This window comes from Dipodomys merriami, unplaced genomic scaffold (genome assembly GCF_024711535.1).
Source record: "Dipodomys merriami isolate MVZ:Mamm:240054 unplaced genomic scaffold, mDipMer1.0.p SCAF_31, whole genome shotgun sequence".
Lineage (NCBI taxonomy): Eukaryota > Metazoa > Chordata > Mammalia > Rodentia > Heteromyidae > Dipodomys > Dipodomys merriami.
The window spans coordinates 13127864-13154926 of record NW_027204604.1 but is presented as its reverse complement, the minus strand read 5'-3'; the positions used below and the strand labels follow the sequence as shown (position 1 = coordinate 13154926).

General features: G+C 46.8%; 1 protein-coding gene across 1 annotated transcript in view; it reads left to right on the top strand.

Annotated features, from left to right (window-relative positions):
- Lgr6 (leucine rich repeat containing G protein-coupled receptor 6) overlaps positions 1–18025 on the top strand; it is a 93807-nt gene extending 75782 nt beyond the window's left edge. The window contains exons 12-17 of the mRNA XM_070041829.1: positions 608–679; positions 1085–1156; positions 3409–3534; positions 4590–4750; positions 10265–10345; positions 13343–18025. Coding sequence (XP_069897930.1) covers positions 608–679; positions 1085–1156; positions 3409–3534; positions 4590–4750; positions 10265–10345; positions 13343–14598 — 1768 coding nt within the window. The 3' untranslated portion in view covers positions 14599–18025. The remainder of the gene's footprint in view (positions 1–607; positions 680–1084; positions 1157–3408; positions 3535–4589; positions 4751–10264; positions 10346–13342) is intronic.
- Positions 18026–27063: the final 9038 nt, after the last annotated feature.

The following is a 27063-nucleotide window of genomic DNA, read 5'->3' as shown; positions in this document are numbered from 1 at the left end:
AGTAGTACATGAGACTTGAGTTTCACAAGGAAAAAACTCATTTGAAAATTATCTAAGCTCCACTCTCCTAGCTCCTGGGTTTTATTGTTTGTTTTGCTTTTGAGCTTCCTGAGTACCCCATGCCTGTACCTGCTTTCCAGGCAGGAAGCATGGATGATGATAGGGGTCTTTGTCATTGCTGAGGCCCAGGTCCATCTCCTATTCAGACAAGCAGTCTACCAAGCTCTCAAGCTCTCTCAGTCACTGGGGCTGTCCAAGGGCTAGGCAGTGCTCTGCTGCAATGCCAGGGTCTGGAGGACCATGGCGGTGGGGGAGTATGGAAGGCAGATCAGCCAGGCTCAGAGCCAGACCCGGTGGGAACACTGGAAGCTGACTCCCTTTGGGGCCACAGGGATGGTTTTGTGGCTTTGTCTCCTGACCCACTTACCCAAGGCAACCGGATCCCCTTGTGCTCCCTTTAATTCTGGTGACTTCCGCGGGCTGGGCCCTTTCTTCCTGTGCCAGGAGAAGTGGGGGGCTCTTCTCTTTTCCTCCCAGTGCTCCGGGGATGTGGAGCAGAGCCAGAGACTGAGCCTGAAGACTCATCTAGTCTCTCTTGCTACTCTAGTGGCCTCCAACACAACCGGATCTGGGAAATTGGAGCCGACACCTTCAGCCAGCTGAGCTCCTTACAAGCTCTGTGAGTACCTGCAGCACCCAGGGGTGGGCTATGGGGACCTCTATGTCCCTCTGCCAGGATCATGCCCATAGTACACATGTTCAGTTTAAGCATATATGGTAAGCACATCATTTCCCTGCCCCATAGCTCCTTTCCCAGCATGCAACAGAAAGGCTTTCCCCATCCAGACAGCTTCGGAAGCCAGTTCTCCCACTGATTACCCAGCATGCCACAGGGCTATAGAGCCAAGATGCTATGTCTCTACCCTAGGACCATAGCCAGGTTAGGGTCTGGGAAAGAATAGGAACCTTCCCACAAAATCACTGCTACTCTCAGAGAGGATGTCTATGAGGGAGAGCCCAGACTGGGTACAATGATCCCTGTGAATGTCACTGTCCCCTCCTGTACTACACTTTCTCTCTGCAGAGACCTGAGCTGGAATGCTATCCGGTCCATCCACCCCGAGGCCTTCTCAACGTTGCACTCACTGGTTAAGCTGTAAGTGGCCACTGACTTTTCCCCTGGATGCTAGGGACCAACAAGGACTCTAGGATGGCCAGTAGGAGCAGGAGGGCCACCCCTGTGTTTGTGTTTTGTGTGTGTGTGTTTCTGGGTTTTTGGGGGAGGAGGGTGTCAAAGGTTTATTTTGCAAGGTTGAGGTAGAACATGGAGCCTTGTGCATGCTAGGCAAGCATTCTGCCAGTGAGCTGCATCCCTAGCCCCAGGGACATGTATAAAATGTTTGACCACACATCCCAGGGAGATGGTCTCCAGCCTAATCCATCATTCTGACAGTCTGTTTGACAGACTGTGAGGTTTGTTGAACAGAAAGCTGATGTCCTGCAAGCTCTGGAACATCATCTGCTAATGTTCTACAACAGCAGCCTTGGTCCTCCCCGTGATCCCCTGCCCACCCACCCCCAATGAAAAAGGTGTATGGATCAGAACTCCTTCACCAAGGTGGGGCCCAGGGTGTAAGAACTCAAGGGCCTGCTGTCAGTGTGGACAGCAGAAGACAACAGACTTTCTTTCTTTCTTTCTTTCTTTTTTCCTTCCTTCCTTCTTTCCTTTTTCTTTCTCTTTTCCTTCCTTCCTTCCATTCTTTCTCTTTTTTTTTTTTTGTCTTTTTTGGTACTGGGGATCGAACCCAGGACGTTGCACTTGCTAGGCAAGCGCTTTGCCACTGAGCTACATCCCAGACCCCATTCTTCCTTTTTCCTCCTCCTCTTCCTCTTCCTCCTCCTCCTCTTTTCCTCTTCCTCCTCCTCCTTCTCTTTCTCCTTCTCCTTCTTTGTGTGTGTGTTTGTGTATGTGTGTGTGCACGTGCATGCACATGCACACATACACACACATGTGCAGGGGTTTGAACTCAGGGTCTGGGTGCTGTCCCTTAGCTTTTTTTGCTCAAGGTTGGTGGTCTACCACGTGAGGCACACCTTCACATCTAGCTTTTTGCTGGTTCAATGGAGATAAGAGCTTCATGGACTTTCCTAGCTGGGCTGACTTTGAACCTCAATCCTCAGATCTCAGCCTCATGAGTAGCTAAGATTATAAGCATAAGCCACCAGCACCTGGCAACAACAGATTCTTGGAATTGAGTATGAGGGATCATGTAGGTTTGACTCCATGGTCATGACGGCAGGCTGGATGAGGCCTCTTATCACCTGCCACACACTATGGGTAAAGGTTGCTCTCTGCACAAGGACTCCTGCCCAAGGCAGAGCGAATGCTCTGCCTGCCTGCTGGCCAAATGGTATGTCCCAAAGGCATGTCAACCCAGATTCTGAATAATGTAGGCTCCTTTGGGCTAGCTCCAGTCCTGGCCTCAGAGACCATTCAGCCCCAGATCCTCATTTTACAGGTGATGTCTCCAAGGCCCAAGGCAAGAAGCTTGCTCGAAGCCAAAGGCCAGAGCCCAGGGCTCCTGACCGCATGCCTTCAATCTCTCCACAGGCCGTGGCTCTCTGGGCTTTGGGCTGTGGTCTTAAAACTCTCACCTCCACTTTTCCTCTCCTGTTTATTCTACTCCTGCCAGATAGGTAGGGCAGATATTTTTATCCTTTGAAAGGTGAGGACATTGGAACTCAGGCAAAGTTGTGACTCCCTTTGGTTACACAGTGAGTTGGTGACAGTGCCAGGTTTCCTGCCTGCCAGTCCAAAGCAGTTTCCACGACGCACCGTCTGTGGTCTTGCTGTTTGCTTTGGAGCCTTGACTTCCACTAATAATGTCTGCAGGAGAAGTTCGACAATGTCCTCACCTCTGACTACAGACAGATCCTGTAGGGAAAAATGGATGACCCAATCCTTGCTTGTGGCCAGATGACCAGTTCTGTCTTATACCTACTCAGCCTCTCCTATAATCAGAAAAGCAGAGAAAAGGCAGGGAAAAGAGACAAAGAACAGGCAGGTCCCCCAGGGGATAGAGCGGGAAGGGGGCACTGGGTGGAACTCAGATCTGGGCACAGGAGCCATCTTTTGGAGCTCTATATGCTATCTATAAGTGGAGACAGCTTGGCATTAAGTTAAAACAGCCACTGGCCCACAGTTGGCACTCGATGTTTGTTGAGTGAATAAATGAGTTAGAAGGCCCCTCCCCCATGTGTAATGCTGTCCTCTCTCTGTGCTCACCTTCTGTCCTTTGCTCCTCTCCTCTTGCCTCCATCCCAGGCGCACTGGCCACACCCTCAGCACAGCCCTGCCCCTCAGCAATCCCACTGACTGCCAATAACCCTGACCATCCACTGTCCTAGGGACCTGACAGACAACCAGCTGACCACATTACCCTTGGCTGGGCTGGGGGGCCTGATGCATCTGAAGCTCAAAGGGAACCTGGCTCTGTCTCAGGCCTTCTCCAAGGACAGTTTCCCCAAACTGAGGTGAGGATCTACTTTTTCTGACACCTAGAGACGTTCACTTTGGGGCAGCTGGAGGTCAGGGAGGGACAGGGAGAAAGCTACTCCTCCCCACCCCAGCCCCACTTGAGGAAAGCCTTGCTGGCTTAGAATTTGGCCAAGATTATACAGGGCAGGCTCACCTGACCCTCCCACCAGCTGCCGCTGGTGCATTGTCCCTTTCTCACCCACATCTCCTTTGAAGCATTTCCCCATCCCAAGTGCCAATCCCAGAAGACACTGGGACCGACCTGTAACGATGGGAGTAAGACGATATGTAGGTCCTCAGAGCTCCTCCCTCCTTGCCTGGTTCTACACAGCCAGACTATCTGTCCGTCCTTGGGCGCCATCTGGGGCCCTGGAATCAGGGCAGAGCCCAGGGCACTGATGAGTGGAAAATAAGCTGCACAGCCAGTCCCTGGTGCTAATGACATCCAGGCCTTCTCCGTGCGGTGGCAGCAGCAACACTGCCTGTGTGGCCCAGGCCTTGTCTGCTACAAGCTAATGAGTTCAGCTCCGATGTGCCCAGTGGCAGGAAGGGACAGAGTATGGGTTTTGCAGAGGGCAAAGTGTCCTAGCTCCTTTCATTTTTATAAGGGAGACAGTGCTGGGGGTCAAACCCAGAGCCTTATGGCATACTAGGCAAGCACTCTGTCACTGAACGACATCTCCAGTCCCTTCCTCCTTAAATAGAAAACTCGCTGCCTGGGAAGGGGACCAACACTCTACCCGCCGGCTCTATGTGGCCTTGGGGAATCACTCCCCATTCTAAATCCACTGAGGAGATTCCTTAACTGATGGGCAGAAGGTTTGTCTCTCTACCTCTGTCCTGAGGGTGAATGGGAAGACTGCAATAGGCCCAGAGCCCTTCAGGTCAGGGGTCTGGCTGTTCCATTCATACAAAGCCAGCCCAGGAGGCTTCAACACAGGAGGAAGGCACTTAGGACTAGAAGGGCAGGCACTAAGTGTCTGGATATATTTTAACACAGGCTGAGGCCTAACTCCAAACACACTAAGGCAGCTCATCCCCACCCCCACAGGATCCTGGAGGTACCCTATGCCTACCAGTGCTGTGCCTATGGTGCCTGCGCCAGGCTCTTCAAGGCCTCTGGGCAGTGGCAGGCCGAGGACTTCCACTTGGAGGAAGAGGAGGCACCAAAGAGGCCTCTGGGCCTCCTTGCTGGACAAGCAGAAAACCAATGTAAGTGACTGGGGGTCCTTGGGAGGATGTGGGGAGGAAGTTAGAAGCCAGGGACTGGTGGCTCACACCTGTAATCCTAGCTAGTTTAGGAGGCTGAGATCTGCTGAGCACAGTTTGAAGCTAGCCTGGAAAGAAAAGTCCACACGATTCTTCAGTTATCTTCAATGTATCTTCAATTAACCAGCAAAAAGCCAGAAGTGAAGCTATGGCTCAAGTAGTAGAGCTCCAGCCTTCAGTGGAAAAAGCCAAGTGAAAGTGTGAAGTCCTGAGTTCAACCTCCCAGTACTGGCACTAAAAAAAGGGGGACCTGAGGCAGGTGCTCACAGGGGATAGAGAGAGAGGCCCTGAAAAGGGGCGCTTGGGCCCTGGGAGACACTGTCCCACTGTTTGTCATCTGCCTCTCCAAGGGTATTCCCAAAGGTGCTTGGGTAACCATGGCAACACAAATGTCTCTACACTTGCCTGACCCTTAGTAGTTCACAAGGCATCTCACACATACCATGCCTCCTAGTCCCCGGTGGCCATGTGCTTCTGCTATGGCTGCCTCCCTGCCCGTGGCCTTTCAACCGTTGGCTCTTCTCAGAGAAGATGGAGCCATTAGTTTATCAACCTGAGCTGAGCAGGATGGGGTTAAATCACCTGAATTCAACCTACTTCCAGAGGGGGGAAAAAGATGTGTATGTCCTAGAACCAAAAGGGTGATGAATAGACTCTTGTTCTCCAAGGCTCTCCTGTTCCTCCATTCTGTCTGTGCGTGTGAAGTGAGAAGTCATGGCCACAAGGTAAAGAGAGCCTCGCTGAGAGGGGCAGATCTGGCTGTTTCTGGAAGGCCTGAGGTAGAGGGAAAGTTTGGATGGAGGCAGAGAGGACATGCCGAGGGATCATCTACTAAGTATTACCTTGGATAACAGGGAGAAGGGGTCCTTTCCTCCCCCCTCCTACCCCAAGTCACTGACAGAGTTAGGAAAGAGAGAAAGGGGCTCCTGCTTCTTGGTTACCTTTTTCCATCTTGAACTTTCTCTATTTAATATCTCAACAAAGTAAAACAGAAAAATGACATCGAGGTTGGGTTCTGGTGGCTCACACCTTTACTCCTATCTACTGAGGAGGCTGAGATCTGGGATCCCAGCTTGAAGCCATCCCAGACAAGAAAGTATGTGAGACTCTTATCAGTTAACCACCAAAAAGCTGGAAGTGGAGTTGTGGCTCAAGTGGTAACTGACCAGCCTTGGACAAAAAATACTCAAGGATAGTGCCCATGCCTGAGTTCAAGCCCCAAAACAAACATACACACGTACACACGTGCGCACACACACACACACACACACACACACACACACACACACACACACACACACACACACACACACACACACACACACACACACACACACACACACACACACACACACACACACACACAGAGTTCTGAAATAAACCCAGAGCAGTGGTTTTAATAAAGCTAGTCATAAAATACTTTTCCCCCCTCTGAGATAAACAGAATGCCCATCAGCAAGGATAATAAGGAACCAAGCCTAGGTACCAGTGAGTGGCCCATATGCCTGTAATCGTAGCTATTCAGGAGGCTAAGCTCTGGAATCCCAGTTTGAAGCCAGCCTGGGCAGGAAAGTGTATAAGACTCGTATCTCTAGCCACCAAATATCCCCAGAAGTAGAGCTGTGGCTCAGGTGGTAGAGTACCAGCCTTGCATGAAAAAAAGAAGAGACAGCACTCAGTGCAAGCCCCAGGATCAGCTCAAAAACAAAACAACAACAAACCTGATAACCAGAAAAAAATTAGAGCCAGGCACTGGTGACTCATGCCTGTGATCCTAGCTACTCAGGAGGCTGAGATCTCAGGATCACTGTTCAAAGCCAGTCTGGGCAGGAAAGTCTGTGAGACTAGACTCTTCATCTCCAGTTAACTCCCTGAAAACCAGAAGTGGAGCTGTGGCTCAAAGTGATAGAGTGCTAGCCTTGAGCAAAAGAGCTCAGGGACAGTAACCCAGGCCCTGAGTTCAAGCCTCAGGACTGACAAAAAATTAACTTTAAACCGCTGGTATTGGTGAAGTCAACAGAATTTAGGTCCAAACCCAGCTTGAGCCTTGGACAAGCAGTTTAACATTCCTGAATCTCATTTTGCTGATCTTTTGGTGAGGAAGATATCTATTTCTGAGGTTGTTGGGGAGGATCAGAAGGTTCCACACAAGTGAAGAATGTTGACGACTACTGTTCCAAGTGCTGGTACCTCTGGGAACATGTGTGGGGACAGTGTCATTGTACACTCTAGGACACTGCTTATGGAGGCCAAGTGTTGGGCCGTGAGTCTAGGGATCTCAGAGAGACCAAAGCTCCCCAAGGAGGGTACAAGGCCCCAAAGAAGAGGTACCTAGCTGCTGGCAGGGCCATAGCAGGCTGTCCCCAGAGGACATGCCTGGATGTCTGCCGCACTGAGTTCTCCCTCAGGGGCTGGAAGGGGAAATGGAAACTTCCTTCCTCAAGGTGAAACTTTCCACCAGGCTTAGGTCTTGGACAACCACAGGGCGTCGAGTTCGTGGGCTGCCTGCCGCCTGTAACAGGAGCTGGGGTAGGGCCCCCCACTTCCTGTGGGAGCAAATGAGCCTGCAGAAGGAAAGTCAGGAGCCGCCGCTCCAGCCAGATTCGATTTCCTCCTCGTTTGAAGAGTGGTTATTTAACACCTTGGCTGTGGCTTTCCCAGCCTCAGACCAAGTCCGTGGGTTTCACCCCTTCTATTTCATTCATGCATTTTGATTTCAAAGAATTGCTGAGCTCCATTCTGAAGAGCAGGGGCAGGCAGGGGAGCAACGGTAGAAAGGGAAGGAAATGCCAGGGAAGTATGGGCACACCTCAGCCTCCTACCTGCCCTGATGTTGTTGTCCAGGCTGAGGGCAGCTTCACAATCTCCCAGCTCTTAGAAAAACTCCCAACTAAACATGTTTACCCTTTAAGTGGGGGCAAAGGATCCACACAGAAAATGGACCTTGTGAGCCAAACACAAGGCTAAGTGCAACAGGCATCTGCTTAGCCTCCTACAGTAGAGGAAGGGCCCACAGGCTGTCTCAGAAACCTGAACGTTATACAGGGGCCTTTGGTTGGTTGGTTGGTTGGTAGGCTGATCTTTGTCTTTTTGAGAGAGAATCTCATTACATAGTCCAAATTGGCCTTGAAGTTATAATCCTCGTGCTTCAGCTTTGGAGTATGGGAATTCTAAGTGTGCATCACCATGCCCTTGTTACAGATGCCCTTTAAAGACAAGAAATTCTTTCTCACCTTTTCCATTTTTGGACACACCTTTCCCAGTCTGGCTTGAGAAACTTAAGTCCCTTTCTCCCAAAAGTCTCAATGATGACTTAGGCTGGCAAAAGAAAGTCGGGTCTTTATAAAAATGTTTTAGATTATAATTTATATTTAGCAGTATGAAGTTTAAATTTAGGGCCTTCAGCTTGCCAAGAGTTCTGCCACCGGAGCCATACCTCTAGCCCCTTTGGCTCCTTAAGTTATTTTTTAGATAGTCTGGTGTTTTGGTCCAGCCTCGTCTGAACAGTGATCTTCCTACCTATGGTCTTCCTCATAGCTGGGACTTAAGGCACATACCACCATACCCAGATTCCTGATTGAGATGGGGTCTTGCTACCATTTTTGCCCAGGCAGACCTCAAAACTCAAATCCTTCCAATTTTCACCTTCTGTGTAGCTGTGATAACAAGCATGTGCCACCATGTCTGACCTCGCATTTCAACATTCTAATGCATTTTAATATGTTTTATAGACCCCGGAAGTGTGTATAACCCCCTGGAGCCACAGGTCTTCTTTTAAGAAATACCATAATAGGCTGAGGATGTGCCTAGCACATTTAAGACTATGGCTTCGATCCTCGGCACTGCTGAAAACAAAACAAAACAAAAAACCCGCAATCATGAAGAAGAAAATTTCATTTGATTCAAAGATGCCTCAGAATTGCTTTTAGCAGTGGATTTATCTTTTAACCCTATTTCCTCAGACTGAACTAGAATGGTACAGCCCAGAGTTAGAGTTGGAAGAAAACTTCAACATTCGGATAGTTTCCCACCTTTGACTCAGGGTAGAGGCGTTCTCTCTTAAACTGGGCACTTTCTGTTTCCGTATGTCCTGTAACAAATTATGCAGCTCTAAGTCTCCTCCCATCCTTCTCTCTCCCTAAGCTCCCTGGTAGTGGAAGATCTAGGCTCCCTAGTGAGACAAACCTGGGTTTCAATGTTGGTTGTGGTTCCCCAGCCATGAGATCAGTGGCAAGCCACTTAGCTCTGATGAGCAGCCTCAGTTACCTTCTCCGGTGGCCATGATGGAGGCTGAGGAGATGAAGAAGAGAACCCCAGGGACGTAAGTAAATCTATCAGTTGAGTTAGCACGTCGTTGTGTCTCCTTCCTTGTTCCCAGAAGCTCCTAAGAATAGGACCATCGTGAATCCATCCCTGAATTCCTATGTCCTGGCCCAGTGCCCAAATATAGTTGAAATTATATTTGCCATACAGGGACCCTCTGTGCTCTGGTTAAGGCTGGGCTGCTGCTTTTTTGGACAAATAATTCTGGCAATGTGTTGTTGTTTGGAAGAGCTAGAACATCTCCATTTGAAATGCAATGTGCCTCCTTTTATAATTGTGTGCATGTGCGCATGCACACGCATGAGTGCTAGTACTGGGGATTGAACTTAGGGCCTGGGGGCTGTCCTTTAGCTTTTATGTTTAAGACTGGCATTTTACCACCTGAGCTGTATACTACTGCCTACTTTGGGGTAATTAATTGAAAGGAAGAGCCTCCTGGATTTTCCTGCCTGGGCTGGCTTGGAACCTCAATCTTCAGATCTCAGCCTCCTGAGTAGCTAGGATTACAGTCACCAGTGCCCTGAAATCACAATCCACTATGGATACTGGCTCTACTTTCTGGAGTTTAACTCCTTTATGCCTGACAGGCATTATATCCCCATTCACTCTTGCCTTCTCTAAGCTGAACAGCATTATTTTATTCCTCCCACAAATGACCTCTGCTCCCTTCACCATTCCTGATTCACCTCTGGACCCACTGCTCCTCACTAAGATCCTTCCTTAGTGTAGCATCCACTACTAGCCATGAAATTGCAATGTCACCTAGCTGGAATGGAGAACCATGATTGCTAGCTCCTATCATTAGGGCAGTTACCACCTGAACTTTAAGCAGCACCTGGGGACTAAAATCCCCTGGAAAGGGCAACAAGAACACTGAGCAGCAGAAGGAACAAGTCTTGGTGAACTGTTTGCTGTACGTAACTGGCAATGCACCCACTTGTGGGTCATAGAGAATTGCCCAAATATTTATACCCCCAAGGGTAGAAACAGATGTGCAGGGCTGCTGGATTGCCAGAGCTGAGTAGAGTTAGTGAGGGATACAGCTGTGGAAAGGGGCCCGTGTGAGAACCAGGGTGGGATCTGATGGACACCAAAGACCCAGTGTCTTAGCCACTTCCTTCTTGCCCCTTTCAGATGACTTGGACCTGGATGAGTTCCAGATGGAGACGGAGGACTCAAAGCCACACCCAAGTGTCCAGTGCAGCCCTGTGCCAGGTGAGATGGACACTTGAGCAGCACAGAAAGGGGCAGGAACGGGAAATCAGACCCCAGGATGTGTAACCAGGTCAGCAGATTGGCAGCCATGCTCCGGACACTGACTTTGTCTGGTGTCCAACCTGCTTGGGGAAGGCTACCTCATTTCATAATTTTGTGGCGGGGCAAACTGAAGTTCTTTCCCTTGAGAGTGACGTGCTTTTGGGAGTCAAGTAACTTTTAAAAATCGGACAATTAGAGAGTATGCATTTAGGAGAGAAAACTGCTCTCATAGAGAAGAGAAGCAAGAAAGAAAACCTTGGTTTTATAGCTAGGGATAGGAGTACTGCTTTTGAGTACTCCCTGGGTCTAAGATCAAAAGACAATTTTTCTCCTTGATGCCATTCAACCTAAGATGTGTTTGTCTTTTACTGATTTAGACCTAGTGCTAGAGCTTGAAATTTTGTTTTTGTTTTTGTTTTTGTTTTTGTTTTTGTTTTTTTGCTCAAGGCTAATGCCACCACTTGGGCCACACTTTCTCTTCTAGCTTCTGGATAATTCATTGGAAATAAGAATATCATAGGCTTTTCTGCCGCAGTTGACTTTGAACCTTGATGCTCAGATCTCTTCCTCCTGAGTAGCTAGGATTACAGGTGTGAACCACTGGTGCTTATTTATTTTATTTTATTGTCAATCGTGGGGCTTGAACTCGGCCTGGGCGTTGCCCCTGAGCTCTTCAGTCAAAGACTAACACTCTGCTACTTGACCACAGGGCCACTTCCAGTTTTCTGTGGTTAATTGGAAATAAAAGTCTCATAGACTTTCCTGCCTGGGCTGGCTTTGAACCGAGATCCTCAGATCTTAGCCTCCTGAGTAGCTAGGATTAGCACCCGCTTGCTAAGCTGTTTTTAAAGAAATCCTTTCCCTTTGTATAACTGCTAACCAGCCATGCCAGAAAATAGCAGCCTCTTGCTCAAGCCAATGCGTGAACTGTTCAGGATGAAGAAAAAGTGATGATCAGTTTGCTACTTCTATTCCAGCTCACCTCCATCTCCCAAATTTTTATCTTTCTTTAGTTCAGGCCCTTGTTCCCTTGCCCTCCCTAAAGCCTAGTTCACCTAGTTTGCCCAGCCACAGCAATCAGCACTTAGTGACAACAGCACGCCCCCTAGTGCCAGCTGGCACTAGTGTACCCACCCAACTTAGAAAAGCAGGTGATGGATGTTTCTTGACTTGGAAATTCACTATAAAAACTTCATCTCTGAAAACCGGTAATCAACAAGGATGAGGTCAAAGAAAAAGTCTCAAAAACAAGGTCCAACTTGAACTTGCCTTTAAAATAGCTCATTTAAATGGTTAAATAAATTATAGTATGTCATATGGTAGACTATTTATTATACAGACATTCAAAATATGTTTTGGGGGATTAAAGGGTATAGAAAAGTGCACATAATAAAATTTAATGAAAGACAGGAAAAAAGCTATATGTGGGGAAATCCCAACTTGGTTTAGGCATCTATAAGTGTGTATGTATTTTTAACAGAAGGAAATATGCCAAAGTAAGTTCTTTCTGAGAGGTGAGGACATTAGCAGTTTTAATTTTTCCATATCATATTTTAAATTTTCCATGATTATTACTGATTATTGCATAATGAGAAACGGAAGGGTTTAAAATTAGCTCCCACAGAAGCTTCTCAAATTCCCAAGTTACCAGCAATACGTTGAAAAACAGGAATCTGAAGCCAAAGGAAATGAAGAAATAATACGTCCAAAGTTCAAGGTGATTTAAGAACAGACTTTGGAGAGAGAGATAAGAAAACACCAGACTCTCACCCATCACCCATCCAGTGTGCAAATCCAGAAAATCCAGAAGTCACTTGTAATTGTTTTCTTACTTTGTTCTTATTGTTCTCTTGTTTAGAGATAAGCTATTTCTGTGTAGCTCAGGCTGGTCTTGAACTCTCAACTTCCTGCCTCAGATTCCAAAGTGTTAGGATTACAGGCACGTACCACCACCACACCTGGCTTAGTTGCTTAGTAATTTGATTACTTACTTTATCTCCCAAATACCGATTAATAGATGAATGAATATGAAATGTGGTATACTGCTCTCACGGGGCAAGAGAGCCACTGTAGTAGACGATTGGGTCCCACCCACAGTGCATTACTGAGCGGCGGAACACACCAGACTGTGGTTTCTAACTGGGCAGTCGTTTGTGCACGGCCTCTATCCCATCTATTGCAGGTTCTACTGTCCTCTCCTCTCCCTTAGGCTAGTCTGTCCCATCCATCCTTCCAAATCTTGCTCCTTTAGAAAGACAGGTGTACTCAATGCTTGAGTTGCTGCTGAAGAAAAACATCAGCCAACCAGCTCATGCCAGCTTGCCCTCTCCTCCACCAGTGGCCACCATACAGGGGAGGGTCTTGGGTTCTGCCATAACTCAAGCCAACTCTTATAAGCCACCCTCTTGTGGCTACGGCTCAGGGGGAGGGTCTTATTTGTTGCAAACAAACCAGTCATCAAGTGAAAATTGCCTAAAGGGAGGAGAAAAGGAGGGAAGGGAGGATACAGACCATCAGGTGCCTGACCATGTGATGGAACACTGGTTTCTGGGCCCTGCTGCTCACTGTCCTGAATGGCCTTAAAAAAACTCTTTACAATTGTGCTCACCATTTCCTCATTTTATTTCTATAGTACTAGAGAATAAGAACCCACCACATTGTGCATCTGTGCTGCATTAATTTATACAGTGTGCCCATCTATGTGTGTTTCTGTTGGGAAGAGGGCTAGTGTTCACCCCAGTACTCCTCCTTGGAAGGAGAGCTATTCATGTTCTAATTCCCCAAGCCCCCCTCTTCCCCCACAAGAGTTCTCTGAGGTAGAGGCCAGACCTGCTTCCCCTAGGGCAAGTTCTCTTGGGGGCAGGCTTGGGCTCTGAGCCCAGAGGCCGGCCTTGCTCCAGGTCTGGGCCCAGCAGCCTGTGGCCCTAGGTTTACAACTGTTCCTTTCTCCTACAGGCCCCTTCAAGCCCTGCGAGCATCTCTTTGAGAGCTGGGGCATCCGCCTGGCCGTGTGGGCCATCGTCCTCCTCTCCGTGCTCTGTAATGGGCTGGTGTTGCTGACTATGTTTGCTGGTGGGCCAGGTCCTCTGCCCCCAGTGAAGTTCGTGGTAGGTGCCATTGCAGGTGCCAACATGTTGACTGGCATTTCCTGTGGCCTGCTGGCCTCTGTGGATGCCTTGACCTTTGGCCAGTTTGCTGACTATGGAGCCCGCTGGGAGATGGGGCTGGGCTGCAGGGCCACAGGCTTCCTGGCTGTCCTGGGCTCAGAGACCTCAGTGCTGCTGCTCACCCTGGCCGCCGTGCAGTGCAGCGTCTCTGTCTCCTGTGTCCGGGCCTACGGGAAGGCCCCTTCACTGGGCAGTGTCCGAGTGGGAGCCCTGGTCTGCCTGGCACTGGCTGGACTGGCCGCTGCCCTACCCCTGATGTCAGTCGGGGAATACGGAGCCTCCCCACTCTGCCTGCCCTATGCACCCCCTGAGGGCCAGCCGGCTGCCCTGGGTTTTGCTGTGGCCCTAGTGATGACGAACTCCTTCTGCTTCCTGGTAGTGGCGGGTGCCTACATCAAGCTCTACTGTGAGCTGCCGCGTGGGGACTTTGAGGCCGTGTGGGACTGCGCCATGGTGAGGCATGTGGCCTGGCTCATCTTTGCAGATGGGCTCCTCTACTGCCCCGTGGCCTTCCTCAGCTTTGCCTCCATGCTGGGCCTCTTCCCTGTCACCCCAGAGGTCATCAAGTCTATCCTGCTCGTGGTACTGCCCTTGCCCGCCTGCCTCAACCCCCTGCTTTACCTGCTCTTCAACCCCCACTTCCGGGATGACCTTCGGAGGCTCTGTCCCCACACACGGGCTGCCAGGCCCCTGACCTACGCTGCTACCAGTGAGTTAGAGAAGAGCTCCTGTGATTCCACTCAAGCTCTGGTGGCCTTCTCTGATGTGGATCTTATTCTGGAAGCTTCGGAGGCTGGGCGGCCCCCGGAGCTGAAGACCTATGGCTTTCCCTCAGTGACCCTCGTCTCCTATCAGCAGCCGGGGGGCCCCAGGCTGGAGGGAAGCCATTTTGTAGAGCCCGAGGGAAGCCACATTGGGAACCCACAGCCTTCCCTGGATGGAGAACTGCTGCGGAGGGTTGAGGGAGCCACGTCAGCAGGTGGGTGCCCATCAGTGGGTGGGGGCTTCCGGCCCTCTGGCTCAGGCTTTGCCTCACACTTATAGATGCCCGTCCCATTCTTTTCCTCCCAGCTCTTCCCTGTCCTCTCTCCCCTGTCTATGAATGATGGCTGCTTATAAAATAGATACAATCAGAGCTCAGTGCCAGGGTGGCCCAGGCCCTGGCTCCTTTGGTCTCTCCTCTCCACGGGCACCGATGTCACCTTCATGCTGACCTCTTCTCTGTCAAATCCAAAGCTATGGAGCCAAGACCAAGGAATATACTTAAGGGAAACAAGGGTTATAAGAGGCAGTGAGGGAGATAGGGAGCTCACAGGGCTAGGACCAGAGCTCAAAGAGCAATGAGACCTTACAGAGAAAGGTCTGGAAGGGGACCAGCAAACACATATGGGCATCTTTCCTGTGACTCATGGATAGGATACAAAATATGCTCTGTAAACTGGGTGCTGGGGACTATAATCCAAGCTATTCAGGGGGGTTGAGATTTAAAGATCATGGTTTAAAGCCAGCCCAGGCAGGAAAGTCAATGAGACTCTAATTTCCAGTTAAGCACCAAAAAGTCAGAAGTGGAGCTGTAGCTCAAGTGGTAAAGTGCTATCCTTGAGAGAAAAAAAAAAAACTAAGGACAGCACCTAGGCCCTGAGTTCAAACCCCTAGTATAACCGCCCCCCCTCCACCACACACACATACACACACACACAACACACACACAACACACACACACACACACACACACACACACACGTTATATATAGTATCCTGTATATCTTGACCTATGGAAAAGTACATCCATTAAAGTATGCTTTGCAAGACATTACATATTCCGCCCATTTCTGTTAGTATAATAAAGGCCCTGAAGCAGAAAAGAAATGGACTGAACTTTGTTTAATCAGGTTATCCCAATTATCTGACAAGTTTTCATTTGCTTGTTTGGTCCTCATGTAACACTTACTATCTCAGAACTTACCAGAGCTTTCTCCCAAGGCACTGCCCTCCATGTTACTAGTGTTACCCAGTTGACATTACAAGATTCTAGCATTCCTTGAAAGCTCTGATTCCAAGGAGTTCAACAAGAGGCCACGTGTCAAAGGCAACTAGTGATTCTATTGGCCCGGATAGACTGTGCATCCTCTCTGTCCACCCTGCTTGTCCCACCCACGAAGGAGAGGGAGGAATCTGTCACTATGGATTTAGCCTCAGCCCACCATAGTAGGACAGGGAGAAAGATACTTCTGGATATAGATTTTTCCCCCTGTCTCCCTGCCCCCAAGCACCAGTGAAACTTCTCTCAGCAAGAGGAAGGATTCTGGGTCCTGGCAAGTTACGCATGACTAAGTCTATACCAGTATGGGCTCCCTCTGGCTCAGAGTTGCCTTCATATGCTTCTCTATCAGAAGCTCCTTGGCCATCTCTTGCCATATAATCTGGTCCTCATTCCAGATCTTTCTTTTCTGTAGGACAGGGAGCCATCAGTCAGCAAAGAGGAAAGATATTTGTGTTGTAGGTAGTGCATTTTAGGTAGCCTTGGAGGTATCTGGGATGCCCCCAAACAGGCAATGGACCCTTTTCATGTGTCTCCTCCTGATCTTCCTACCTTATGCTTTCCCAAGTGTGGCAAATGATCTTCAAAATGTCTCCTACCCCATCTCAAACACACCCATCCACTCTCTGGATGAGGAGGGGAAGCTGGATTTTCTTAAGACTTAGAAAGGGATTCTTGCAGACACAAAAAGAGAATCCAAGATTCAGAAATGGTGAGACGTTCCAGAGCACACTCAGTCCACCTGAAGCTTCTTGGGATCCTTAGCCAGACCCTATCCCAGGACTCTGCCGTTAAGACAACCCAAGAAAGCCTTTGTGGTTTCACAGTTCAAGTTTCTGTAGCTTAGCTTCTCTGCTAGCTTCCTGCTGTCTCCTGTGCTCAGTGCAAATTCTAACATATATCCACAAGACTACCTGGGTTGAAGGGAGGGGTGAGGCAGGGTTCATGCAAGGAACTCCACAACTTTCTAAATCTTGTGGCTAGTTGAGTTTTCTGGACTCTTACAAGCTCTGAAGCAGAATCTGATCTTATAATTCCTTAGGGTCTTAGCATTGAATCAACTTTAGAGAAGGAGCTCTCTCAGTGATGGCCCATTGATTTATCAAATGTTTAAATACTCCTGGTCTTCCTCTTTACCTGGGGCTGATCAAGAGTTCTTCATTGAAGAAGACAATGTTAACTTTGAGTCTATGTTACTCTGAGTTACTTTGGGGACTCTCATTAGGGAAATTCTCTGAGATACTGCATTAGTGACAAAATTGATATTTTTTTAGGGTAGCCATTTCTTCCAGGAAGTCACCCTAGAACTCCACTGACTCCCCATCACTTCAACCATGGGATCATTGCTACCTTTGGAGTTAGGGACCCAGCCTGGGGGTGGGGTGGTAGGGCCATGTGGATGTCTAGACATTATTGGAACTGTTACCTACAAGTGCCTTTTGTGACATGTAGGCCAGTGCTCTTTGGCTGCAAGCGACAGGGTGGCATTGCTGGCACTTTATTGTCTAATTCTAAAGATCTGACATCAGTCGAGGCTGGACCTTCTGGTCAGAAGAGAAGTGGGAGGGTAGGGGAAAAGGCTGAGAAGGTGTTTGTTATAAACTTATTCAAGAACTCTAGTCAATGTACACTTACCCAAAATATGATAATGTGGTAAAGATTCTTTGTGTTTTTGTCTTTGACTGAATTTCTAGCAAATGTTATTCCTTTGGTTATCTCTTTGTGATCAGTAGAAGATTATGTTGTAATTTGATTAATCACAAAATCAAATTGTTCCATGTACATGAGTGAATTTGTTTTTTCTGGTTGACAAAATCTTCCAAAATGGTATCCATAGGAAAGAATCCACCCCAGGAGGGCTAAGCAGGAGGGCTATAGTAGTGGAAATGCTGGGAACATCTGATCCAGCATGCACTAACCTGGGTTATGTGTGCTGTGCCTTGTCAGCTGGTGCCAACCACAATGTCCTTGTAGACCAGTTTATGGAGGAGAACTTCTTTTGGTGGACCATAGTTTGCTAAGCACCTCTGTACACACTGAAACGCAAACCAAAAATACCCAGAAGGCTATGGATTAATGAAGTCTCTACTCCAGCCTTCTCCTTCGGCTATCCCAGCCCTCTTCCAGTTTCCCTTTCCAGGAAGAATAAAGATGTAAAGAATAAGGGAGAGGGAAGCAGACAACAAGAAGAGCTGACAACAAGAAGGCCTGAGAAGCGAGGATGATGACGAGAGGTAGCTAGAACCCTGATCTTTTCTGGTACCATCCCCTCTGACTACCTCTGCTCTGGTTTAGCAAGTTCCCTCTCCCATCACTCACCACACTGTGTTCCTCCTGGGACCCAATTCCCAGCTCCATGCTCTAACCAGCCATGTAAAATGTAAGAATTGTCAAGATGTAAATATTTGGGTTCTTCTGTAAAATAAAGTGCCAGTGAAGTACCATGTGTGTCCATCAACTCCTTTCTGCTACCTCTGCTGGGGCCATGGGTGTGGCCACAGGTAGGATGGCTTTGAGGGAGGAGACATCATCTGGTCAAGGCTCTTTCTCACTCCAACTTCTGAGTTTGGAGCATGTGAAGCCTAGCCGCGGAAGTCCAGGGTTGACATTTGGAAGCATGAAAATTAATTCCACAAACCGGCATTGAAGTAACCTGCCTGTGCTTGGCACTGGATCAGACATAGAATGACTTGAAGAAAGGTCTAGGTGGGCTGACCTTCCATTACTTAGCCTCCAAAAACCTCATCAGACCCAAGCATACTGCTGGATTTCATGATACTCTGAACCCCAAAGAATCAACTTGCTTTCTTCTCTTTGGACAAGATCCCTCATCTACTCTCTACCTTGGGATTTTTTCTGAATAGGAAGATTAAGGAAACCTACAATCATGGGAATTGGATGGAATTCCAGAATGATGTGAGGAGCTGGGTGGGTGCCAGTGGCTCATGCCTATAACCCTAGCAAACTCAGCAGGATGAAGTCTGAGGATTGAGGTTGGAAGTCTGTGAGACTCTTATCTCCAATTAACCTGTTAAGAAGCTGAAGTGGAGCTGTAGCTCAAGTGTCAGAGTACTGGCCTTGAGCAAAAAAGCTAAGGAACAGCTCAGGCCCTGGGTTGAATTTCCAGTATGGGTGCACACACGCACGCGCACGCACATACATACACACACACACACACACACACACACACACACACACACACACAATTGTATGAGAAGCCCACTGGCCTAGTGTCTGACTCCTTTTTCTTCTCCCTTCTCACTTTCCTCTTCCTCTTTCTCCTTCTTCCTCACTCATTTCCTCTTTCTCTTCTCCTCTTGTCCTTTCCTTCTTCTTCCCTCTACATTTCTTCTCCTCCTCCTCCTCCCACTTCATCTCTCATTTTTCCCTTTGGAATTCTTATATTTACTTGTATTTTTCAATTAATTTTTTTAGTTAGTATTAAACCCCAGCCCCCTCTGAGAGGACAAACAGTGCTTTTGTAAATCCTCACCCTCTGCTCTTCTTTTTTTTTTTTCTTTTTTTTCAAACTTTTTATTGTGATTAAGTGGTTACATAATTTCCCAAATTTCACAGTATTGTAGGATAGTGATGCTCAGTTAAAGTCACAAACACATTCTAACTTTCCTGGAGCAAATTGTCTATCATGGTCTATAACATTTATGAGTTCTATGAGCTTTGCGATACACCCTCTGCTCTTCTTGAACACAGAACATTCTATCCCATTTCATTCTTCTGACTCAGCTACAGCAGAGCTGATTTCCTCAGAGGTTCTTATAGGCTGGGTTAAGAAATAGAGTCCCAGTTAACCCTAGTGTATGCGCCTATTTCTGGAGAGACACAATCTAAGCAACTACAGAAATATAAAGAGAACTGTGTCTAAAAGCAAAGGCCCTTCTGGATTTAAAGCAGCTCTGAGTTCTAGTTAGTGGGAATCTGTCAGTAGTCACCAGGGCCCACTATGAGTGTGCTCCGCTGTTTTCTCTGTAGGTCTGCTCCTATGTCTATCTGCTTCTCAACCACATTCCAGTGTTCCATCCCCACCCTTTTTTTGTTTAAAAAGCTTTAATTTAATTTTTGAATAAGTAACACATTGACATGGTTCAAATAACAGCAGTTTTTATTAACAGTCTCTCTCCCATTTCTTCTCTATTTACTCACTTTCCAAACCCTTAGTGGTTACCAATTCTGTTAATTTCTCATGTCTTTGCAGAGCTTGCTTGCTTCTTTCCTTCCTTCCATCTTCTTTTCTTCCTTTCTTTCCTTCCTTCATTCTTTTGAGTGTATATACAAGCAATATGTGCTTATTTTTCCTTTTACTCAGTTGACATACCACAGTTCTTCTACTTCTCTCTACTACTAATGTAGTTCAAAGATCTTTCATATATATATATATATAGTAAAGATACTGTACAGAGGGGTTACAGTTACACAAGTAAGGTAATGAGTACATTTCCTATCCAGCATTGTTACCCCTCCTTTGTTTTTCCCCTACCATCCCTTCCCTCCACTCAAAGATCTTTCTATATCATTAAAGCTTTTCTTGTTTTATTTTGTTTTTGTGGTAGCAGGGTTTGAACTCAGGGCTTCATGATTGCTAGGCAGATGCTCTACCACTAGACCATGCCTCCAGCCCTTTGTTATGCTGGTTATTTGTGAAGGAGGGTCTTGCTTCCTGCCTAGGGTTCAATCCCCCATGTTAGACTTCATGTCACAGCAAGGATAACAGGTATGAACCACCTCACCCAGCTCTTGGTTGAGGAGGGTGTCTGGCAAATGGAACTTTCCTGCCTGAGCTGGCCTTGAACTTGGGTTCTCCCAATCTCAACTTCTCAAGTACTAGGATTACAGGTAGAAACCACTAGTTACCAGCACCTTTCCTGTTTTGTTTTTTCCCCACAACAACTTACATTCCATTATATACATTTATTAGAATTTTATCTCACCGTTGGACATTTGGATTGCTTAACATTTTGCACTTACAAATGATACTCCAAGAAGTAGCCTCGTATGTATACAATTTAGGTTATGTGTGTATATATAAATCTCCAGAAGTTGAATTTCTGATTTAAAAAACAATTACAAATAGTTATATCTTTCAATTGCTTCTATTGACTCATAGATGATTTATTCATACTTTTTCTACTTATAAGTGCTTTACTCACATGCCTGTTCCTCCTGTAAACATTTTTTCAGGATCTGTTCCTGAGCCAATGGCCTTGTTTTCTTTTGGTATTTCTTGGGGCAATGTCCTGAGAGATGGAGAGAATCCTCTTATAGGATGCTTCCTTCTACTTGGCCAAATCACAGCTAAATAATGAGTTGAGCCTTTTAGACCAAGGTGCCTGTCCTGGTCCACTCCATTGTGGCATATAAAGTGGGGTGTTTCTGTGGGGTCCTGCTAGACAGGGCTCCCACTGGAGCAGGCTGTGGGTAGGTGGGGCTGATAGCAAAGCTCCACCAGGGCATGATCGCACCATACCTTCAGTCCTTCCAGAAGAGCCTAACACAATGAAAATGAGCAATTGCTTTCTGTTTAAAAAAAAAAGAAAGAATTACGACACTAACATAACCAAGTATATCTCTAAAGATTATTCCCAGTCTCAAGGGGCCATCTGGCTAGGAGATGTAAATAACACAGAACAACAGATAACTTCTTGTTTGAACTAGACCATTTGTATTCCTGAAAACTGTCTCTGACGCCATTCTCCCTTTGGGCATATCGACCCTGTTTATAAGAAAGCAAGATGGGCAGATATTTATAAGGTGAGATTTAAAGGGCCCTCAAGTTCTTAGACATTCTTCTTTATAACAGTTCCTCCCTTGGCTACCACAGTGGTTTAAATTCCTATGTTAAGCAGGGTGTGGTGACAAGTCCTGTAATCTCAGCTACTCAGGAGGTCTCCACTGAGGATCTTGGTTTAAGGCCAGCCAGGACAAAGAGTTATCTAGTTCCCCATCTCAACAAACAAGCCAGGCATGGTGGTTTACAGTGTACATCTGTAAACCACCCCAGTTGTATTCCAGCTATGTGAGAGGTGGAAGTAGGAAGCATCTTAGGCCAGCACTAGGCAAAAAGTACAAAATCTTATTTAAAAAAGAAAGCAAAAAAATGGTTAGGGGCACAGATCAAATAGTAGAGATCTTGGAAGTCCTGAATTCAAATCCCATCCCTCTCTCTCCCCCAACCCTCCCCCCCCAAAAAAAACCCCCAAAACCTCCATTATTCATTCAGATTAAACAGAATCTACTCAGTAATTGCTTCCTTCTGGCAACATCAGTCCCTGACTTTCCTGCAGGTTATACCTCCACTGCTCTGTACTGCAGTGATTCCACTGGACTCTATGGGTGGGAATTCCTAAGCCTTCTCAGCCTTTTTTAACATTCTGCAGCCACAATGACTGATCCAAAGATGGACTCACATCCCAACTTCTTCTAATGCCACCGAATTCAGGAACTTTGGCAGGGCAGATAGGAAACACTCTCCTTGGAGTTTCTGGATTTGAGTGGCCAGAACTGCTGGTGTTACCTTGCCTCTTGCAGAGAAACAAATCTTGATGGTGTTTGTCAACCATTTGTTTCTGGCCATGCCAGAATATACAAGTATATTTGGATTTAGATGGTAAAGCAGGGCTTTTTTTTTTTTTTTTTTTTTTTTGGTCATTCATGGGGCTTGAACTCTGGGCCTGGGAGCTGTCCCTCAGCTCTTCAGCTCAAGGCTAGTGCTCTACCACTTGAGCCACAGTGCCACTTCTGGCTTTTTCTGTTTATGAGGTGTTGCAAAATCGAACCCAGGGCCTCATGCTTGAGACGCAAGCACTCTACCACTGAGCCACCTTCCCAGCCCCATCTTCTTTTTTCTTAATATAATTGTATTGTTATTATTAAGATGTTGCACAGAAGGGTTACCATTTCATAAGTCAGATAATAAGTATATTTCTTTTGGGGGCATTGTCACCCTTTCCTTTGCTTTCCCCCAGTTTCTCCCTCCTGTCCCTGTCCATAGTTCATTTTCCATGAAATGTCTACTGAATACCATTGATTGGTTCATCTTTCCTCCCTCTACTTCTATTTCCCCCCCCACCCCCCGCTTTCCCTCCCATAAGACAGAAAAAACAGCAAGAGCAAAAACAATAACAACCCCCCCAATACTTCTAGTTCCTGAAATTCATTTTGGTAAATAGTATTTTATTTTATATTTATTTACTTATTTTGGGGGATCCGGTTGTGGGGCCTGAACTCTGGGCCTGGGCGCTGTCTCTCAGCTCTTCAGCTCAAGGCAAGTGCTCTACCATTTGAGCCACAGCACCACTTCTGACTTTTTTCTTTTTGCTTATGTGGTGCTGAGGAATTGAACCCAGGGCCTCATGCATGCAAAGCAAGTGCTCTACCACTGAGCCACCTTCCCAGCCCCAAATAGTATTTGAAATACTCAGAGGTTAGGTTACACCTTTGGGTTCCTCCCCTAAGAGTATCTTCCTTTAGTCTCACTGCTTGGATGTGAATACCTAGAATCTTGTCTAATTTATCAAAGCCCAGTGAATTTTAGATCTAGCTTCTGCATATGAGAGAAAATATGCCCCATTTGTCTCTCTGAGCTTGGCTTATCTCACTTAACGTGATTGTTAATTGCTGTTCTAGGTTCATCCATTTTAAAGGAGGGGTGCTTGTTATACAAGTGAGAGTGCTAGATTTCCAGTACTTCTATGGAGAAGGGGCCATACAGGTTTCCTTACCAAGTCTGTGTTCACATTACATTCCACCTGGTGAGGAAGAGGAGTGAAACCAGTTGTTACCAACCACTAGGGTAGAAGGCAGCTGTGGAATGGAGCGCTGATAGGCAAGGAAGCTGTTAGGACAGACAGTATGGCTCCTAGTATGGACCTGTACCTAGATGTGTGGTTCACAGGGAACCCAGGTTAAAAGAATGCTGAAGGAGAATAGGAGAATGGAAGATGGTGCTGTTCTCTGGATTTCACAAGTACCTACAAAACTGCACATCTGCCAGGTGTCTAAAAAGTCTTGGAGAACATCCTAGCCCCTGCCTTCTTTTACAGAGGAGGAAACCAAAGGGGAGGAATTCATTCAATACCCCACAGCTACTCAGAATATTAGAACAGAGGTCACATAGGCCTGTGTTTGAATCGAAATTTGCCATTTATAGTGATCTGTACTTAGTTGTTGCTTCACCTGAGTATCGTTGTATTATTAGTAAAACAGGTAATTATAGCACCTATATTTGGAAGGTTATTGAAAAAGTTAAGATGTGTGTGTGTGTGTGTGTGTGTGTGTGTAAAGAACTTTGGTGCCTGGCAATAACTCTATAGGTCTGGAGATAACCTACAGACTAAGAACTCATCCCCTAGATGACGATACCTTTGGTATCTTTGAAGGAAGGAGTTCAGCCAAGAGCTGCCTTTTGGCTGAAGCAATTTCAGCGTTGTGGATAAAGGCAAAGGAAGGCAAAAGAAGGGGACACAGCCTCATGGCATCTGGTAGGGGGGAAAAAGATAAGCAAGGAAGTACACGGAGGGGTGAAACCCAAGAGGGAGGTGGGAGGGAGGGCAGGACAAGAGACATCAGGTAATCTGTCATCTCTGATATAAACTAAGAGCTGGAGAGAGGGATGGACACTCTCTGGGGGCCATGGCAGGAGGCAGGGGCGACTTGCCAAGAAGCAGGAGAAAGTGGAATGTGTTGTTTCTGTGTATAGCATGTCTGTGTCTACTGCCCAGCCTCTCCTGGCCTTCCTGGCAGCCTTGTGCAGTCTGGGACCATAAGCTGCCCTACAGCCAACCATTCCTGGGAAGCAGGTTCTGGAAACCACAGCCCCATACCCCCTCCTTGTCCTTCCCTCCCTCAGGCTGCCCCAACCTAAACAAGACAACCTGGGCAGGGGGGCCACACACTGATGGAAAAATACACACTTGGCTGGAAAAGGAGCTTTTATTTGTATGTGCTGAATTCCCGCAGCAGCTGAAGGATAAATAGCTAGGCCCAGTCTCGGTTTAGAGTCTGCCCACAAGGTGGGTGGTAAAATCTGTTCTTATTTAGATAGCTTGTGGGGAGAGGTAAAGAGGGGGACCGGGGGCAGCCGGAGAGGGGAACTTGGAATCTGCAATGTTTATATGATCAGTCATGGATGTCATCTCTCCTCTTTAATTTGGGGTTTGGAATTAAGAAACGGCTTAGCTTGCTTGTCCTAGCAACAGAACAGACAGGCAAGTATATGGGGCGCAGAGCAGTTCCTTAGGGCCTGCCTCTGGTCAGACAGTTTCTTCATCCCCCCGCCCTGCCCCCCCAGTCTTCTGCTAAGTACTCAGTGAATGGGCCTGCGTGAGGTCCTATTCTGGGCACTTCATGTGCATCACCTAATTCAATCCTCACAACAACCTCAGAGTTAAGTACCATCATCACATCCGATTTTCAGATGTGAAGACCAAGAGAAAGATGGAGAGGAGCATTCAGGTAACACTATCAGTAAACAGCACTGCCAGGATGGAGCCAGATTTTCTTGTGTCCATACTGTCATTTCCCATCCTCCCCTGGGCTGGAAAGAGGGACTTGGCCATGCCCCTTGTTCCCTAGACTAGATTGTCTGGACTTGTGAGAGCAGAGAGATGGATGGATGACTTCTAGTAACTCAGCTCTAATTTATTTGTACAATCACAATTGTAGAAAATAGTCCTCGTAAGCTGAGTGCCAGTGGCTCATGCCTGTAGTACTAGCTACTCAGGAGGCTGAGATCTGAGGATTGAGGCTCAAAGCCAGCTGGGGTAGGAAAGACTCATATCCAATTAGCCACCACAAAACTGGAAGTGGCACTGTGGTTCAATGTGATAGAGCAATAGCCTTGAACTAAGGAGCTCAGGGGCAGTGCCCAGGACCAGAGTTTAAGCACCATGACAGACAAAAAAATAAAATAGTCTTTATAGGTACTGTAGGACCTGGAGCCAGGCAATAGACACAGAAGCACATTTTCAGAAGGTCCAAGGGCTATGGGGAAGAAAACTCAGGGGTTATGAGCTATAGTGTACCTGAGGCTTTCAGTCTACTTTAGATGGAATGAGCACTTTCTGAGACAAGTACTTTGATTGCTTGCAATCATCATGGAGGACACAGAGGCAGAGGAAATGATGCTATAGCCAGATTACATATGGTCTTGATTCATAAAAGTAGACTCAATTTTTTGTTTTGACAATAAAAGGAAGCTACTTGGAAGGTTTTAAGTAGGGAAAACAAACCTGACTTCTATTGTCAAAAGGTTAGTTTCTGCTGAAAAAGCCTGCACTAAGGAGGGTCAAGAATGGTATCAAGGAAACAAGGTAGATGTGGCTACGGTGCAGGCAAGGGTGAAATAGGGAGAAAGTAGCTGGAAGAACTTGATAAACTAGGTGGTAATGTTTAGGGTGTTTTGTTCTATTCAAAGTGGTCTTTTCAACTGTTCCTAAATCCAGTTCTCATTTCATGTCTGGGTTTAGCCTGAATCAATCGGCACAAGGCAGTTCACTAGCTACAGTGATTGCTTTTTTTAAGGTGGTCCGGTCCATTCTCCAAATTTGTTCCATGGAAATCAAATCCTCTAGATGTTACCATAGCACATGACTGCTGCTAGGAGGGGAAGAAACTTCTGGGACAAACAACCTAAGAGAAAGCTGATAGTATGGATGATAGATAGAGACCAAAGTCTTTATATTACAGAGGCTCTGAGTCTACCAGTCTACATTTGTCTTTTTTGAATCTGAATCCACCAATCTAAGTGTTGGTTCTTTTTTTTTTTCCCCCAGTGCCAGTAGAGGAGCTTCCTTCTCTCGCTTAGATTTTTTTTTTTTTTTTTTTTTTGCTTAAGGTTGACTCTTTACCACCCAAGTAATAACTCTATTCAGGCTTTGTGATGGTTTATTGGAGATAAGAATCTCTCACATTTGCCTGCCTGGCTTCAAACTGGAATCCTCAGAGCTCAGCCTACTTACTGAGTAGCAAGGATCACAAGCATGAGCTGCCCATACTCCATTCCTCCTTTCATTTAAGTAAGGCAAGAAGTTCCTTTTATTAGCCCCAGTCTGAGTCGAGTTTCACTTAAAACTGAAAGCATTCTAATAGGTATATTTCTGGTATTTAGGAACTCCAAACCTGCCATGAGTGTAGATGATAAGCCTGGAGTAATATGACCTGTCATGGAGTTCTCATTTCTTGCTTTGTGTAAGCCCAGTAGACACATTGTACAGCAAACTGCTGCTGAGAGAAGGGTTTAAAGCACTTTATGTAGTAGAAGAGGGGATAGAAGCTTGGCTCAGGTAGTAGAGTACCAGCCTTTAAGTAAAAGCATCAGACCCTGAGTTTAAGTCCCAGTCTTGAAGGGACAACCAAAACAGATCAATAGGAAATGCCTATTCAGAGATGCTTTTAAGGTGTGGTGTTCAGCCTAGGTATAAAAATATTGCTACACTGGGATATGGACTGACATT